Raw genomic sequence first — 17956 nt, 5'->3', positions numbered from 1 at the left:
CTGGGCTGTGTTTTATTTACGACCCAGCCTGGTCAGTCTTAATGCCTTGCTGTTTATGACCCGGCCTGTACATCTGCCAGGCTTCCTGTCTACTGAGATAACAGCTCTATTGAAGCTTGCATACTAATGTTAAGTGACCCCGGGAGTTAATTAGCTGGAGGAGAGAGAGGGGGGGGTGGAAATATCAACATTTGCTTGCTAGACTGTTACTGGACAGCATGGATGCCCGTGGTGACAAAATGGTGCCCCAGCGCATGATACCATTACACGGTGTATTACCAGTCTTGACCACACCTCCCTCATTACTATACTACTACCTACTTCTTCCTTTAAGGTGACTTTACACATTAAAATCGTATTGTACAATCTCCTTTAGATCTACCCAATGCCGGGATATGGTATCCAGTGCCCAGGGCAAAGATGCCAAATTGCACCCCCCTTCTCTTAGGGTTAGGGTCAAGGTGCCCCCCCATCCCTGCAATAAACCATTGTGTCCAGAGCAACCGACCCTCCTGCCCACCCCTTGTCCCGGCCCTGGATCTCCCATCAGCTAGGTAGTGCAAGGGTCTGCCTAATTTGATACAAATTGAAAAGATTGTTCAACTGGGTCCTTCAATTCCATAGTTCTAGTAAATCTAAAGGAAATTGTACAGAGATTTTACAATCAGATTGTATAGTGTATGGCCATCTTTATGCAAATACATGGGGTGAGTAGATGGAGATATTCAGCTGTCCGGCCCCGTTCACATCTTCACATAGCAGGAATTCATGTTACCGCACATTTTTGGGCTTTTTGGGTAGTTTCTGCTGGTCACGCATTCAACAATCACCCCACAGAAGCTCCAGAATTTTTTTTGAGAGTGGAGCTTGGTGCATTTTTATACTGTGCTTCTTGGTGTGTTTGCAGCGTGTTTTTGATACAATTGGCAAATCTTGCAATTTCTGTGATGTTTGCCATGCATTTAGAAACACACAGATGTGAATGGAGCCTTATTGTTCTTGTGTAAACACACTCATTTCACTTTCAGGCCCCATTCACACCTAGAGTAGTGGGAGTGCATGCTTCTTGGCTTGTTTTTCCCGTGGTACGCATAGGGTAGCCTGTTCATGTCATTGAGCTGTCTTACACAAAAGACAAAGTAGTTCATTGGACATTTTGGCATAGTGGGAGTTGCAAGTTTTTTTTACAGTGTGTTTTGCCATCCATTTTTTCATGTGGCAAAATGTGTGTTTGATTCTGTGTTTGGTGTGCCGTTAACAATTAATGGCGCTGAAAGCACAACTAGTTAATTTTAGGTGTATAAAGGTGGCCATACACTATAAAATCTAATTGCACAATCTCTTTACAATCTCCTTTAGATGTACCAAAACTATGGAATTGGAGGACATTGTATCATCTATACATTCACTCTTTATCCAATTAGGCCGGCTCTTACACTATACCAAGGTTGTCCAAACCATGGGCCGCATGCGGCCCCAGAGAGTTTTGCATGCGGACATAGCAAACATAGCAGCTGTGGCAGCCTACATTGACAAGCCAGGCAAATTCACAAGTGGAGGGATGCCAGGGATGCTGTTCAAACATAGTTGATGGGTGCAGGGTGTGTGCTAATGAGGTCAGCTGGTAAACTCCTTCCTGTGTCTTACTGGTTTCTCCGCCCCCAAATCTATATACCAGGAAGTGATGAAACTTTCTAAGAAATACAGCGAGGGCTAAGGTAAGGCCCTGTTCTAAAACTCAAAGAAAGCTCTTTTTTTTCTGCAACAGAGGTACTTTAGGCTAGGATCACACTGGTGCGATGCGGAACCACAGCGATTCCGATGCGGGTTCCCTCACCACATCAGAATTGCAGGCAGTTTCCACTGCACTCTGCAAACTGCAGTGGGTGTCAATATAAAGTTAATGACACCTCCGTATCGTTTTTGCAGAACGCAGTGCGAACTGCGGAATCAGATGGAATCAGAGCACATGGGTTTGAACACCCATGCGATCCAATTCCAGTGCAGACAAAATAAAGGGTCCTGCATCATTTTAGTGTGAATTCAAGGTGATTTCAGCCATACATTCACGCCACACAGACATCGCATGTGATGTGCACAGGAATGCAGTGCGAATCACATGTGATGTCTGCAATCACATTAGTGTGAACCCAGCCTTAATGCTATATTGGTACATAGAGGAGCTGGAATTAGAAATAAAAGTTGAACTTAGCCTATACATAAGGGAAGAGTTACTTATGGTTGTAGAATATAGTCAGTATACAAAGAAAGGTCAATAGTAATACTGCCCATGGATCCAATTATGGCTATCCCTGGTGGATTGGTTAAGTCTTTGTGAATTTTTGGCAAATTAAAAAATATGGCACCTGAAAAAATTCCTTAAATAAAAATGCCAATTCATTTTCAGCCTGTGCTTTATCAACAAATATTTTAACTCAAGCTTGTAGCTCTGTAACAGATCGTTTGGGAGTTTAATGTACGTGGAAGTGTCTGAAAGATAAGAAATTTCCCACATACTGTATGAGTAGTTTTATTATGTATCACTGTATAAAAACTAAAACGCATCAAATGTTTCCGGGTTGATAATCAAAATATGGTCGACATGCACCTTGTTCACTGGTGACTTTGAAAAGTTACTGTAAAAATGTCCATAATAAGAAAATGAATCAATTAATAGAATATAGCAAAATGGCATACAGCTTCAATAGAAGGACAAGACGCTTTGCGGTTCAGTTATAAGGACTATGGACTTGTGCTTCTCTTGAGGCTGCACACTGTTTTGCTATATTCTTTTAATTGATTTATATTTTAATTGATTCTCTATTCTATAAATTGATTAATTGTCTTATTATGCACGTTTTTATTATGCAACTTTTCAGACAATTAATCAATTATTAGAGTATGTACATCCAAAGAAGGAACCTTTAACCAGTATCAGTCATCAGCCCGTGCCCATTTTGTATGGCTGAGCTGGCTGGTTTTCCGGCTCGTAAGTGAAAGTAATCCAGCGGCTGTATAGCCACCGAGCTGTCACAGAGTGGATGCCCCCTCTCATGGTTCCTGGGCTCTCCTGCTCTTAACCGGAGTCCAGGACCGCACCATACATGTATTGCTGCAAACGTCAGAGTGAGAACAATAATTCTAGCAAAAGAGCTCCTAGGTAAACACTAAACTGATGAGCTGCAATGGCTTTTAAAGTGTCACATATAGAGATTTTTTAGGTACCGTCGTTTTTGCAATATCACAGGTGCACACAATTTTAAAATTTGATGTTTGGTATCTATTTACAATCTCATCTTTTATACTTTAACCAAAAAATAAATATTATATTGGGTGTGTTTGCACTAAAATTCATTTGGGATATTTTTTCCTGAAAATTTGCTTTTGATAAGCAGTTGTGCAAATATCATGCATTATATAAAAAATTGAAAATGTTATTATACAGGGCCTCGTCTTTCAAAGACTTTATACTTTTCTGAGGGTCTAAGTACTTTTATGACCAAAAATTAAGATTTTTACAAAAGTGCCAAAAATGAAAACTTCTCTGCTCTCCTGAAAGGAGCAGAATGGGGATTACTAAAGGATAATTTCAGGATTTCCATGGACTTATTTGCCAAAATACTGAGTTTATATTTTGGACTAATTGCACTTTTAAGTACTCTACTTGTTTTTGGACTCATGAATTTTTATTAGTACGGCAGTGATTTCTTATTTTATATATCTTTTTTATATAAGAATACATACTTGAATATAATTTTTTATTTTTTTTAGTGTCACTTTAATTTACAATTTTATGATTCATTGTATCACAATCAATAAAGCTACCAGATAAAGAAACTTCTTGGTTATCATATGCTTTCTAGATTTTGTGGGATTGTCATATATCGATATCAATTATGAGCAAAAAGAAGGTAGATGAACCCCTTATTTAATGCCTTGGGATTCTTTATTTAACCTCTTCCCAGATCTCCTTTCCTATGTCCTAATTTAACTTATTCCACCAAAAATGTATGGCATCTTGAGTCACCGCAATTTTTTTCTTGAACAAGCTATTGACTTATCCTTGTCTTCATATAGTACATCACTGATATGTTCCAATACCCAAATTCAAAATTGCTAAATATTTGATATTTGATCCCCTAATGCTACAATTAAAGAAGGCAAGTTAGAGAGGAGGGCTATAATAATGATAAAGGTGTTTTATAAATGGCAGCAAAGCCATGCAAGTGACCCCCCTGTGCTCTGTGTGCAGAGGGGAAGCCACTCACACAGAACCCCAGTAGGACCCAGCACATAGTGTCTATCACAGTAGTAGTGTTTACTACTACAGTGATTTTTAGCTGCCCCAGTGGCCCATGAGGTATGAGATATGAATACTTACATTGTGCCAAGCTGGACCAATGTAACTACGGAATAAAGCTCAGTCCTGGAGTTCAACTTTAATTCACTTACATTACCCAGAATGCAGCAGAAGTAGTAGAAACAGTCCTATTGTAGCAGGGGAATGCAAGCTCTGCTTATTAGTATGAAAAATTAAAAAAAATATATATACTTTTACACCACAGCCCTCACCAGCAGTGCTACAAAGAGGCTCCCAAATTTAAGGAAAAGACACTCCAGCACTTGTAGGCTTGTGACATAATCCTCGCATAGGCACTGCGGGTGGAAGCCAGAGTGTAAGGTAAGAAAATGTTTGCCTTTTTTATAATCTGTAATTTGTAATTCTGCATATTCACATGGGGGTTGGGGGACCTAACTATTAAGTAGACCTTGCATTCTGATGCATAGTATGCTTTAAATGGTTATTCAACCCAGCGCTGATGTTTTGATTAGAAGTGGTTGGATTTCATACCAGCTTCTTTAGGAAGCTTCAGCATTTTGATGCAAGATCAGCTTTAAAACATTTAAACGACAAAAGAAAAGGACTTCCTTAACTGAGCATGTAAATGCTGTGTTGCAGTGACTGTATACGGTTGGGTTCACTGGACACCGTGAGGTTCTTCTTCCTGCTGGTTCCTTCAACGGGAATCCTGGATAGATTGCTGGGTGAAGACTGAGATTTGCGCACTTCCTTGGAAGCCCGAGGGCTCTTGCAGGAGCAATGGACAATCAGACTTGAGCGAGAACGCAGGGACACGAGATGGCTTACTGTGATGCAGTTCAGACCACCAATCAGCGTAACCGGAAGGACAAAGGAAACAAATGCATTGACCTAAAATGACAGAAAATAAATTTAGGATGGTCTATGGCATAGAGCAGAGGTTCCAACCTGTGTCAGTTCCTAACCTACATTCAAATACTAAGAATGGTAAACGTCACTCAACTATGAAAAAGTAACACTTAAAATAGTAAAATGCAAACAAAGGGTCAAAGTATGTGGACCTCTGCTTTAGATATTCTGTTCCTAAGTGCTCAGAGAACTTAGTATGATACCTCTTCCAATGCAGAAAACATTCATCTGGAAGTCTTTTTGTGACTAAGAGGGAATAGAAGAGTTAAAACACAGGTTTTTTTTCCAGTTTTTTTCTTATGTCCTTCTGGAACAGAGGAGACACTGGAGACAGAATACAAAAGGAGAGGGAATCTCTTGAAAATGACCCTCACGTACTGTTCAATAACAGCAAATTTGAATTTTCCATCACTTTCTGTCCCATTGCAAAAGGTCATGAGTACAAATAAAGAGACATAGGGTTCGATTTACTAAAACTAGAGAGTGCAAAATCTGGTGCAGCTCTGCATAGAAACCAATCAGCTTCCATGTTTTTTTTTTTTTTTTAATCAAAGTTTAATGTGGTTGTTAAGTCACCTATATAAAATTATCTAATCCCCTCTGTAATAAAACAATACATTTCCTGTGCCTGTCTTATAGAAAAAATATGTAGTTCTGTACCTAAATCAGAGCGGCTCCCAGTGCTCAGCTGACCCCTCGGCTCTCTTCTCTGTCCGGTTGACAGCTCCAGTGAACGGGGCTGAACACTGCAACTGATGTTACCGGGGAGGAGGGGAAGAGAGGAGAGAGAGAGAGCCGAGCGGTCACATGATCCCTGGGAGCCCCTCTGATATAGGTACATATCACATATTTTTTCTATAACACAGACACAGGGGCAGTTATTGTTGTATTACAGAGGGAATGGGATGATCTTAAAGTAAATATGAGAGCAGCAGGAGGAGAGGGGATGGCTACTGACACGAGCAGGCAGGCGTGGAGGGAGGAGGGAGAGCAGCAGAGAGGAGGACAGTGCAGAGCTGCGGATGATGGAGGCACGTACACTGACCACAGTGTCAGGGCTCAGCAACAATGCTATATCGTGGTCAGTTTACAGGTAGGAGGGTAGAAACTGACAGGATCAGCCAGGTTTTTAAGGTGTTACAAGCGGCCAAATGACACAGCACAAGCACTATGCTGTGTAACATGCTTTAAGGGAACAGGATTTTTTTTTTAGGGTAACAAACGCTTTAATTGAACAAGCCGAAGTTGCACAGTTGCACCAGATTTTGCACTCTCCAGTTTTCAATAAACCTGCCCTATAGTAATTAAGTGGGGATATAGTAATAAACAGTAATACAGTAATAAAACAAATGGTTCTAACTCTTTCCTATTCTATTCAAAACTAAAAAGACATTTTTGTTTTTTTTTTTGCCAAAAATTTGGACTAAAGAAACACTTTAACCACTTTAAGACCGGAATGATTTACCCCCTTAATGACCAGGCCCTATTTTGCGATTCGGCGCTGTTACTTTAATGGATAATTTCACAGTCGTGCGACGCTGTACCCAAATAAAATTGATGTCCTTTTTTTCCCACAAATAGCGCTTTCTTTTGGTGGTATTTGATCACCTGTGTGATTTTTATTTTTTGTGCTATAAACTAAAAAGTGCGACATTTAAAAAAAAAAAAACAATATTTTTCACATTCTGCTATATGACATTCTCAAAAAAAAAAAAATTAAAAATCAAAATTTAACATTTTAGGCCAATTTGTTTTCTGCTACATATTTTTGGTAAAAAAAAGGAAAAAAATCGCAATAAGTGTATTTTGATTGGTTTGCGCAAAGGTTATCGCGTCTATTAACCACTTTAGCCCCAGCCCTATTTCGGACACTTTTTGTTCACAAGTTAAAACCAGTATTTTTTCCTAGAAAACTACTTAGAACCCCCAAACATTATATATATTTTTTTAGCAAAGACTCTGGAGAATAAAATGTCGGTCATTGCAAAATTTTTTGTCACGCGGTATTTGCGCAGCGGTCTTTAAAACGCCATTTTTTTGGAAAAAATTTGAAAAATCACATTTCACTGCATTTAAAAAATACTAAACAGTAAAGTTAGCCCATTTTTTTTGTATATTGTGAAAGATGATGTCACGCCGAGTAAATAGATACCAAACATGTTACGGTTTAAAATTGCGCCCCCCCGTGGGATGGCGACAAACTACGGTCAATAGAGATCTCAATCTGCGACGCTTTAAATTTATTTAACGGTTACCAGTTTAGAGTTAGAGTGTAGCTCTTTTTTTTTAATTATTGCCCACGCTCTGGCGATCGCGGCGATACCTCACATGTGTGGTTTGAACAGCGATTTCATTTGCGGCTCGACTTGCGTATACGTTTTTTTTTGTGCGCGAGCTAACGGTGACGGGGACGGCTAAATTTTTTTTTTTTTTTTTTTCCTATTTATTTTTTCTTTTTTTTTAAACTTTATTACAGGTTTTTAAAAAAAAAAAAATCTGATCACTTTTATTGCTGTCACAAGCAATGTAAACATCCCTGGTGACAGCAATATGTCGTGACAGGTACACTTTATGGAGGGATCGAGGGTCTAAAAGACCCTAGACCCCTCCACTACACTTCCCTGTATGCAAAACGCCGAAAACGGCATTTTTGCATACAGCCGTTTTTCAAATCTGCCGCCTTTTGCAGCACAGTAACCCGGACGTGACGTCATGGACGCCGCCTCCGGGTTACGTCATCGGAGACCCGATCGATGCCGTTTCCGGCATTCATCGGGACTCCATCCAGCCGGCGGACGTGCCGGCTGGGTGCTCGGGGCTCCCGGTGGGACGGTAGCCCCGAGCAAAGCCGCGGAAGGCGGCGGGAGGGGGGGGACGTCCCCTCCCGCCCCCCCGGGTAACGATCGAGCGGCTCCCGAGCCGCATCGATCGTTACCGACGGAAAGCCGACCGTCGGCTTCAAACAACGGTACCGGGATGATGCCTCTAGCTAGAGGCATCATCCCGGTATAACCACTCAAAGTCTGATCACGTAGAGGTTACGTGACTGGTAGTAAAGTGGTTAACTACGGGAAAGATTTATGTCATTTTTATTGTTTTTTTTACTAGTATTGGCTGCAATCTGCGTTTTTTTGCAGGAATGCGATGTTGCGGCAGACAGATCGGACCCCTGACTGACATGTTTGACACTTTTGGGGGGACCAGTGACATTACTACAGTAATCAGTGCTAAAAATATGCACTGCTACTGTAATAATGACACTTTCAGGGAAGGGGTTAACATTATGGGTGATCAAGGGGTTAAACGTAAACCTAGGGGAGTGATTCTAACTGTGGGGGGCGGGGCTTTTGAAATGATCATAGAGATTTGTGATGCTATATAGAAGGATCACAGGGGCTCTATGACTATTCCAGGGAGAAGAACGGTCAGCTGTGTTTACAACAGCTGACCGTTCTTCTCTCTCAGTGGGGAACGATCGCAGGTGTCAGGCAGCAATTGGAGCCGCCTGACACACGCATCGGCTTCCCCACTGACGAGCGGGGGTGGGAGCATGCCAGGGGCAGCACGCGCTCGCCCCTAGCCTCCTTTGCCCAGGAGCGGCTGCCTGCCGCAGTATATCTGCGGCGGGCGGTCGTAAAGTGGTTAATGTGTATTTTTTTAAGGGAGACTGGAGCCATTTGTTATATGTGAAATACACAGGTTTTTGAACAAGACGCTATGTCTCCTGTGTCCTGCCTTCAGATGTCAAGCACCAGAAGACACAACCATGGCTTCAGAAGTTGGAGATTTTTCTTGTACATGTAAATGAAAATTGAAGTTTATTTTTTACAGGTACTTACAATCTAAGGTCCCTAACTCACATTCATACAGACACATACTAGGGCCAAATTAGACAGGAGCCAATTAACCTACCAGTATGTCTTTGGAGTGTGGGAGGAAATCCACACAGGCACAGGGAGAACAAACAAACTCCATGGCAGGTAGTGCCATGGTTGGGACTCAAACCAACAACCGTAGTGCTGCTAGGCAGAAGTGCTAACCACTTAGCCAATAGCCACTGTGTTTCCTCTACCTTCACAGCAATATACACATATACACAACCATCCTATAACCCATAGGACCTTCTTTCAGAGGAAAGAAAAGGCCTTATTACAAAAGCAAGTGGAAGAAAAGTGTTGTCATGTGCTGTTGTGGGTTGGAGAGAAAAGGTAGAGTCATGTATAGCACAGGGAGACAAAGGGGTCGGCTCACTAACAGTTAAATAACGGCAAATAAAATGCAGTAAAAAAAATGCAGGCAGTAAATCAGTTGTGAAAGTTCAATTCACTTAGAATTTAGCATTAAATAACGAATGCTGTATTTTTTTCGATTGTTCGGTACCTACCACATTTTCTCATGCAGTATTTATCGCACATGACGGTGGTTAAGGGATGTGTAAGGTCATTTCCTTATTACATTTTATGTTTTAACATGTTAACACGTAACAAAAAAATAATACTTGTGCACTCGTGATATATAATGCACATTTCTGTGTGTCCACTGCTGGTGGACACACAGAATTAGAATTAGACCCCTCTCTGAGGGTAGTATTGCACCCCTATAAATGCAGCTAGGTTCCAAAATATTGGAAAATTGGAAAAAATGTAAGAGGGTATCAATGCCCCCTGGTGGAATTAGACCCCTCTCTGAGGGTAGTATTGCACTCCTATAAATGCAGCTAGGTTCCAAAATTGGAAAATGTAAGGGGGTATCAATGCCTCAAGGACAATGCAGAAATCCACAGTGGGATGGAAAGAGGAATTAGGACTTTATGATACCCAGAGGTAAATGAAAAAACTTTGAAGGGAAATGGACCAGAAAAGAAAAATGATATGGGTATATAAAGAAAAAAAAAAATGATAAAGTTTATATTATTTTATTCAGACATTGTTTAAAATAAATCAAATGAGGAACCATAAGTTAACAACCAATTAAAGCATTGGATCACATAAGGTACCAAAATAGCAATGCATAAAGGGTGGACCCTAATACATAAAGGGTGATGCACACATAGATCCCTAGTATTGCACCCCTTTCTGTGGAATAGTACCCCTTCCTGTGGGTATTCTGTGGGTGTAATTAGGCCCCTTTCTGTGGGTGTTCTGTGGGTTGAATTAGGCTCTTGGTGGGTGGAATGCCCCTTTCTGAGTGTTTAAATAGGCCCCTCTTTCTGCTGCCGCATTGGTTACCGCCACCAAAAGGGTGGTGTTAAATATCACACCTTTTTTTAGCTCCAGTTTTGTTTGGGAATTGGATTTAACAGATTACCGCATGATTTTTTGCGATATTTACCAACACATTTTTTTTTTTTTCGTTGTTTACTTCAAAATAGTTATTTTTTATTTTTTTAATGAATTGGACTTTATTTACAGCATGCGATAATCTATGCAAATGAGTAACATGATACTCTTGCCACATGCGGTAAAGCTTATTGAATCAACCCCAAAGACCTGTGGACAAAATGAAAGCAAGCAGCTTGATGCTTCTTACAAATTATAGTTATGTAACTCCAAGAGTTTCTACTAGACACCGTTTTAACAAATTTGCAAAATTTTAGTCTTGATGGATTAAAAAAAAAACTCTGCGTGTTAGAAGCTGCATGGATCCTAAAGTGGATGTGCCTCTCCTGTGCCACAAAGAGGTCATCTGATTACTGATAAAAGGGGCTAGGCTAGACTGGTGCAATATAACACTGGACTTAAGTGGGGTACACACTAGTAGAAAATCTGCCGATAATTCCCGTCCGAGGTAAAATCATACGATTTTCGGCTAGTGTGTACACAACTTTCAGCAGCCGATGCTGACATTTTCAACGAAAAAAATCGGAGGGACCAACACCAAAATTTTTATCGTCCGTCCCCAGACGACCAATTTTCGTTTAATGTGTATGCAGTACGTCCGCGAAAAATCGGATATGAAAGACCGCATATGATCTGAAGTTGCTGACGACCCAGAAGTCCCAAAAAAAAAAAAAAATGGACGAGAAATTTTGTGAACATTATGCACGGTCAACTAAAAACGGTTATGACCGCTGAGCAAGAGAGAAAAATCGGAGGATATTTCGTCCGATTTTCGTCAGGTTTGTAGGAGCCTTTAGTTAGAGCCCTTTCACACTGAGGCACTTCTAAACTGCCCATAAAACACTGAGCGCTTTTGCTGCGCTTTTCAGGAGATTTTCAGGCATTTGCAGGGTGCTTTTTAACCCCCCTGGCGGTATTAACGAGTGAGGCTCGGGGTTAACTTTCAGTTCCAAAAGCGGTAACCCCCAGCCACACACGGGATTACCCCAGAATGTTACTCACCTTCCCTGCGATCCCCCGCCATCCTCCCCGCCGTCCTCCCTATCGTCCTCACACTCTCTCCCCAATCTGTGCACGATCAGAATCGTCGCTGTCGTCACTTTCCATACCTGATGACGAATTTTTGCTCGAATCGCTATCGCTCAGTTCTTCAAGTAACTCAGTTTTGCTGTCGCTGTTTTCCAGTTCGTCTAAAAGCGCTTTTTGGCAAAAAGAATGCTTTTTGGATGCCACGGTCATTCTTAATTTTTCAGACACAAAGAACTGGAAAAGCACAGGAAGGGCACTGGAAAAGTCACCAGGTGCAATCCTGTGCTGAAATGTCATGATACAGTGTAATCTGTTAGGATCACAGCTTTGTATAATGTTATTTCGTGTATTTACACTTTTGAATTTGCCGCCGTTTCCCCCCCCTGCGTCGCAACACTCACAGGGAAGGGAACCGGTAGACAGGTGCCGGCATCGCAGGGGGAGTTAAGTTTTAAAATGTAAAACAACAGATTTCCATGCAAAACAATGTACCACTTTTAGCACAGAAATCCTGACATAATCAGATTGCCAGGGAGGTTAAAGGACACATGACTCAAAAATATCTCCAAAAAGCATTTTGAGCCGCTTTTTGATCGCTGTTCAGGCGCTTCCTAGTCATTTCAATAGAGAGGGGCGTTTTTTAGCTCTCCACACATGCTTCAAAAATGCTGCATGCTGGATTTTTTTCACCGCACTACCAGCGCACCACCCAAGTGTGAAAGCATTCATTGATTTTTAATCAGAAGCATTTTTGAGGTGCTTGAAAACTGCCCATAAAACGCTGAGCACTTTTCAGGCGTTAGGAGTGCACTTTTTTTTAAGGACACGTGACTCAAAAAAAAACTTAAAAAGCTTTTAGAACCATTTTGAGATGCTTTTGAAGCGCTTTTGAGGCGCTTCCTATTCATTTTAATGGAGAGGGGTGTTTTTGAGGTGCTTTTTTTTAGTGCTCCAAACATGCTTCAAAATTTCTGCTTGCAGGATTTTTTTTCACCGCCCCAGTGTGAAAGTATTCATTGATTTTTTTGGGAATAGGTTTTCGTAAGCATTTCAGGCGCTTTTTTTTTTTTTTAGCACCAAAGCACTTGAAAGCCGCCTCAGTGTGAAAGGACTCTTAGACTTGCTGTTTACATCAAAATAGCTAATTTTGCAATTGTAACCAGTTTCTGGCCTTTCACACACTTTATTTTTATAAACCAGCAGACGTTAATTTACACACTGGTTTCTATAAGCAACCATATGAAATGCTTTAGCAAAGTCCAGATATACTACATCTGTTTTCAATAAATCAACGACAGTGTTACTTTCATGAACTCCTATATTACTCATTAATCCTTCAAATATCAATCCTACAAAGGCAACCATCTGGTACTCTACCAGTTATTACAGAATCTCCAAAAATAATTTAGAGTAAAATATACTTCCTTTAGGACCCGTTTACACTGATCTGTTTTAATGCTTTTGGGGTAAAGAAGAAGTGAAAGAAAAATGCATGAAAAATGTATCCCTTTTAGTCCTTAGGAACTCCTTGAATCCGTGCGCTGCCAGTGTCATGCATTTTCAAAAGTCTGGCATTCCACATCTTTGGTGTGCTTTTTAAAGCTCCCACTGATTTCTATAGAAAAGGCACCAAAAACAGATACAAAATGAATGATTGGAGTCAGGAGTCCAGAAAACGCAGCAAAAATTGATAAAAAAAACGCAGTAATAATGCATATGCATTTTTACAGCGTTTTTCCAATGAAGCAGTGTGAAAGCTCCCCTACTTTTTCTTTTAAAGTTCCAATGATAAATTACTATGTTGAAAACACCAATATAAAACAAAGTATTGATGTACTAAATCTAACCAGGATGCGTGGGTGCTTTGTATCTAGCAAGCTCCAACCACCGCCGAACACATTATTCAAGTAATCCAAGGATGCTACATAACTGCATTGCAGTAACATTCACACTTTAGCTGAGTGTTTTTGGACATCTTTACAGGATTTTTTGAGTATGTTTTCTGGTCTTTTTGCTTTAGCTTTTTAAATTGTTTTTAGCCAATTGAAAGCTAGTTATAGGAGAAAGAAAATTGTACAATACGTGCATTTTTGCATCTTAGCACATTTTTCAGCTGCTCCAAGGGAAGTTTATTGTGGCCAAAATACTTAGAGCTTGTACCTTGGCCACTGATCAAAACCCAACAATCCATGAGCTCATTGATTATACTGGTGTAGTTAAATTTAGTTCTTGGCTTCACTGTAGTGAGTGGAGTGATGATTGATTGTTTTGGTATGTTCGGGGTTTCCTTAGCTGAGAGTTTGATTCCTTCCACCTGCCTCTGAAAGAAGTTTCCAGAGAATAGGGCAAGGAGAGTCAAATGATTAGTGTGAATAATTATCATGCCCCAGACAATCCCTAGAAGGAGGCATCCAGAAGGTGGCAGGAGAGGTGACAATTGTTTGGGAAACCTTGCCAGAGCATTATTTTTCCTCCAGGGTGGGTTCCGGTGCTCTTGGGACTTCTGTCCCTAGAGGTAGCTTTACTAACACCCAATAAATTGCAGTCTGGTCCACATGTGTTAGGCTGAGAACCTGGAGAAGATTACTGGTGCATACTGGAGGGCACTACACTGAAAGCCTGGTTTACAGAATGATCTTGTTATCTCCCTCACTGAGGATCTATCTGTGGATGCTGGGTGGCGGACAGTTCGTGGGACAGTGTGAGTAAAGACCTTGCTGGGGACTAGTTGTGCAATTGCCAGAAGAAAACTAAGTGCCAGAGGTTGCTATATGGTTTGCTTCTGTAGGGTCCTAGATACAATGGCCATTCCCTGTTACCTCTAGGAAAAGCTGCCATTTAGAAGATTAGTGATAAGGTTGTCCTCCCATTTTTGGGATCTTATGACCCTGAACCTCTCTCCTGTTGAAGATCTTCAGCAATAAATAAATAAATAAATAAATAAATAAATAAATAAATAAAGGAAATCTGGCCTTTTAGTTTAGTTTTTTTTTTTTTACATGTATCCAATGATTAGTTAAAAGTTAAAAGAAAATTGGTCGCAATTAGTTATTGGAGTTTGTGCTTCTTTGTTGCCCTTTGGACTATCATATTTAATTAGCCTATGTTCTGCAATTTACACTAACTTCTTATTTTTCCAACTCCCACTGGAAGACAGTTTTTCACATGAACATTAATAAAATCTGGCGTGAATGAGGCAGCTGGTGCAGTAATTAATTCTGCACTTAGGAAGGTTATGTGTCATATTTGCACATAAAAAGCTCTTTAGCCAACTGAATTTATTAAAAAGGAATTAGGATGAGAATTTAATCTCAAGAGATACCTTGTTGGGGAAGTAGTAGAAATGGTGATTACTTTATGTCATGTCAGTCACCTGCTACAGTGACATTGAGGAAAATGCACAGATTTGTACAATCTGTAGCCATGCATTTTCTCCTTCCTACTGATAGCAGCAGGAATGGTCACAATCTGCCATCACAATTGAATATGCAGTTCAGTTTTGGCCAACAAATATAAGTAAAGATGCTGTTAGGTTAGAAAGAGTTCAAGAAAATGAATTAGGGATATGGAGGATCTCAGCTATGTGGATCGATTAAATACATTACAGTTATTGACTCTGGTGGAGAAGAGGTGCTTAAGAGAGAGGTATGGGAATTCCAAAAAATATATATTTTTGCTCACCTAGGTGGTTGCATTATTAGTCCAATGCTGCCAGCTCTAAGACCGAGAACTGAGCGATCACATGACTGATGATCTGCCCCTCCAGCGCTCATTGGAGCGCCTGGCTGTGAAATGGGCGGGTATGGCTGGAGCACGATGGGAAGCGGAGCCACCTGATGGACAGGCATCTGGGTGGATCTCAACATTAAAGTTGTGATCCTTTTAGAGTCTGGACTGGCTCAGTGACGTCAGCTGGCAGCAGGCACTGAGCAATAAGAGGAGTGGAGAGAGGATTTTAAGGCTGCCGTGGAAAGTTTTTACTCTGGGCACAAGGAAGTTAGAGGGAGATCACCTCTGTCTAGATATATGCCTACCAGCTGGGGACCATATCAGTGGAGATCCAAGCCTGAGACTGGGAATGATGAACACCCAGGGGCAGCACAGCACCACCCACATCACAGCACCTGCACCGCTACAGCAGGGAGTGGAGCATCCACTCACCCTCTGCTTCCCATCACTCATCACCGGAGTATTTTGGGGAGATACTGAGGGGGCCCTCCTTTCTAAAGTGAGAGGTCACCACAAATATCCCAGGGACTGGTGAGAGGGCTATTCGCTCATAGCTGATACTGCTAGCAGGGGCAAAGTCACTGAGAGCAGGACACTAAGTGTATCCAGGCCATACCGCACTCTATACCACACTTATTCCAAACCTAGACTGCACCTATACCAACCGCATTGTACCAAACCTTTTTCGCATCCAATTCACATCTACCTTGCACCTTTACTGAGACTTTACTGTACCTATACTTTATGGAGGTTACCTGGGACTGTCATTAAGTTCAAAGATGCTCTTAAAAGGCCTAAATGATAGCTGGCAGAAGAACATCTTTTGTTCCCTTGCCCTTTCTAAAACCATCCTCCTCTTTTTTTTTTTGGAAATTTCAAACCCAGTTGATCTAGGACTAGCATCACCACTATAAATTAAATGTGGCAGTAAAGTTGCAGCATTCAGTAGATCAAACTTTACTACTGCTCACTGCTGCACTTGAGGTGTTGCTTATGTTTATGCTGATCTGAATGCCAAATGTCTTCTTATGCCTAGTCCTTACTGTCAATCACTTTTGTATGCTAATACATTTCTTATCAATACAGATCTCATTAGCCCATCCATTGTGAAAGGGGCTTGCATTAGAGGTCATATGTTTTTGTTAGTATATAAAGACCAGCTACCTGCATTCCAAATCCAGCTCTGAAGAAGAGGGACTACCCCCTGAAACGTGTCAGCTCTATTTGGACGTATCATTCCATAACTGTGATTAATCAGCAGACCATGCTGAGTGGAGTATCTGGTGGACTTATAACACATATTTCGCTTGATATTTTATCCTGTTTGTAAGTATGATGTGTATACATTTCTTTTTATGGTAAAATATCACAGAGGTAATGCACTAGGCTGGTGCGCCATTTGTTTCTTTCTTTTCAGAGTTTAATATGTTTTATGCATGCCTAGTTACCAACCCTATTGAGTAAGAGTATATTCAGTTTGCCTACTATCTGGTTTAGTGCCTGTGTTCTTTGATAAAGCACTACTATTGGGTATTAAGTATTACTTTCAGTGATGTCCTGTGATATTTTATGTTTGTACACTCAACCTGGTGTGCAGAGGGGCTAAAGTTCTTGAGAAGGCTGAGGCAAAGAACAGAGAACCCATCCTATCCCATGGCTCCTGCGGGGGGTAGCGCTACAGGGGATATGATTACAATGTACAAATATTTTAAAGGTGACTTCAGTAACTGTAATAAACGGTTTACTCTATGGTTCTGAAAAGGACACATGACCATGGTTTAATCTTGGATTGCAGAAAGTGTTCTTTACTGTTAGAGCAGTTAACATTTTGAATTCCCTCACCTAGGAAGTGGTAATAGATGACGACAACTTCAAAAAATGTTTAGATTTCTTTCTTAGGAAGCAGAATATACAAGGGTATGGAACTTGTTAAGAGAGTAAAAATCACATACACACACATATAGGTTGAACTGGATGGGCCTGTGTCCTTTTTTCTAACCTTATAAACAATGTAACTATGTAATCCTAAAAGGGAGTAACTGTAGTTTCTGTGGTGGGAATTAGCAGATCTGTCCTGCATGAACCAATGTAGCCCTACGTAGTGTACCGACGTAGCCCTAAAGTAACGCAGACTCCAGATGATGTCTTGTGAGATGAATGGGTCAGCTACAGGTGTTGCGTCTACTTTAACTACTATGTACAAGCACTTTTTTCTCATCAATACTGTAAGTGTTCCTACTTTTAAAATGAATGGTTCCTTTATTGGTACACACTATGTGAACTTTCTATTTTTTTTAGCTCTTGTAGAGGATACCTTGGCCGTGGTCTCAAGCAGTTACCCATTGATCTTTCCATATGGATGTTGTAATGCGTTTGGAGGTGGTCCCCGAGTACTGAAGGCATTCCAGCGTCAGCAATACAGTGACAACTATTTCTCCTCAAATGCGTGGTCCTAATTATCTGGTAAGTCCCCTACTTACCTCATTTACCGGTGGTCGTCACATATACCAGAGAGCACTATATTTTATTCAAAGGAGATTCTGCACTTTGCACTTTTGGTGGACTTTCCTACAGACAACATTGTATATTTTCACCTCTTTAAACTGGATGGACTATATGCATTCAATCA

General features: G+C 40.8%; 1 protein-coding gene across 1 annotated transcript in view; it reads right to left on the bottom strand.

Annotated features, from left to right (window-relative positions):
- NTSR2 (neurotensin receptor 2) overlaps window positions 1-17956 on the bottom strand; it is a 117691-nt gene that overhangs the window by 51667 nt on the left and 48068 nt on the right. Inside the window, exon 2 of the mRNA XM_082252226.1 lies at window positions 4936-5212. Coding sequence (XP_082108352.1) covers window positions 4936-5212 — 277 coding nt within the window. The remainder of the gene's footprint in view (window positions 1-4935; window positions 5213-17956) is intronic.

The sequence above is a fragment of the Pelophylax lessonae genome (genome assembly GCF_965119305.1).
Source record: "Pelophylax lessonae genome assembly, chromosome: 3".
Classification (NCBI taxonomy): domain Eukaryota; kingdom Metazoa; phylum Chordata; class Amphibia; order Anura; family Ranidae; genus Pelophylax; species Pelophylax lessonae.
Note: the sequence above shows the minus strand (reverse complement) of the source record. Positions and strands in the feature narration are given on the sequence as shown.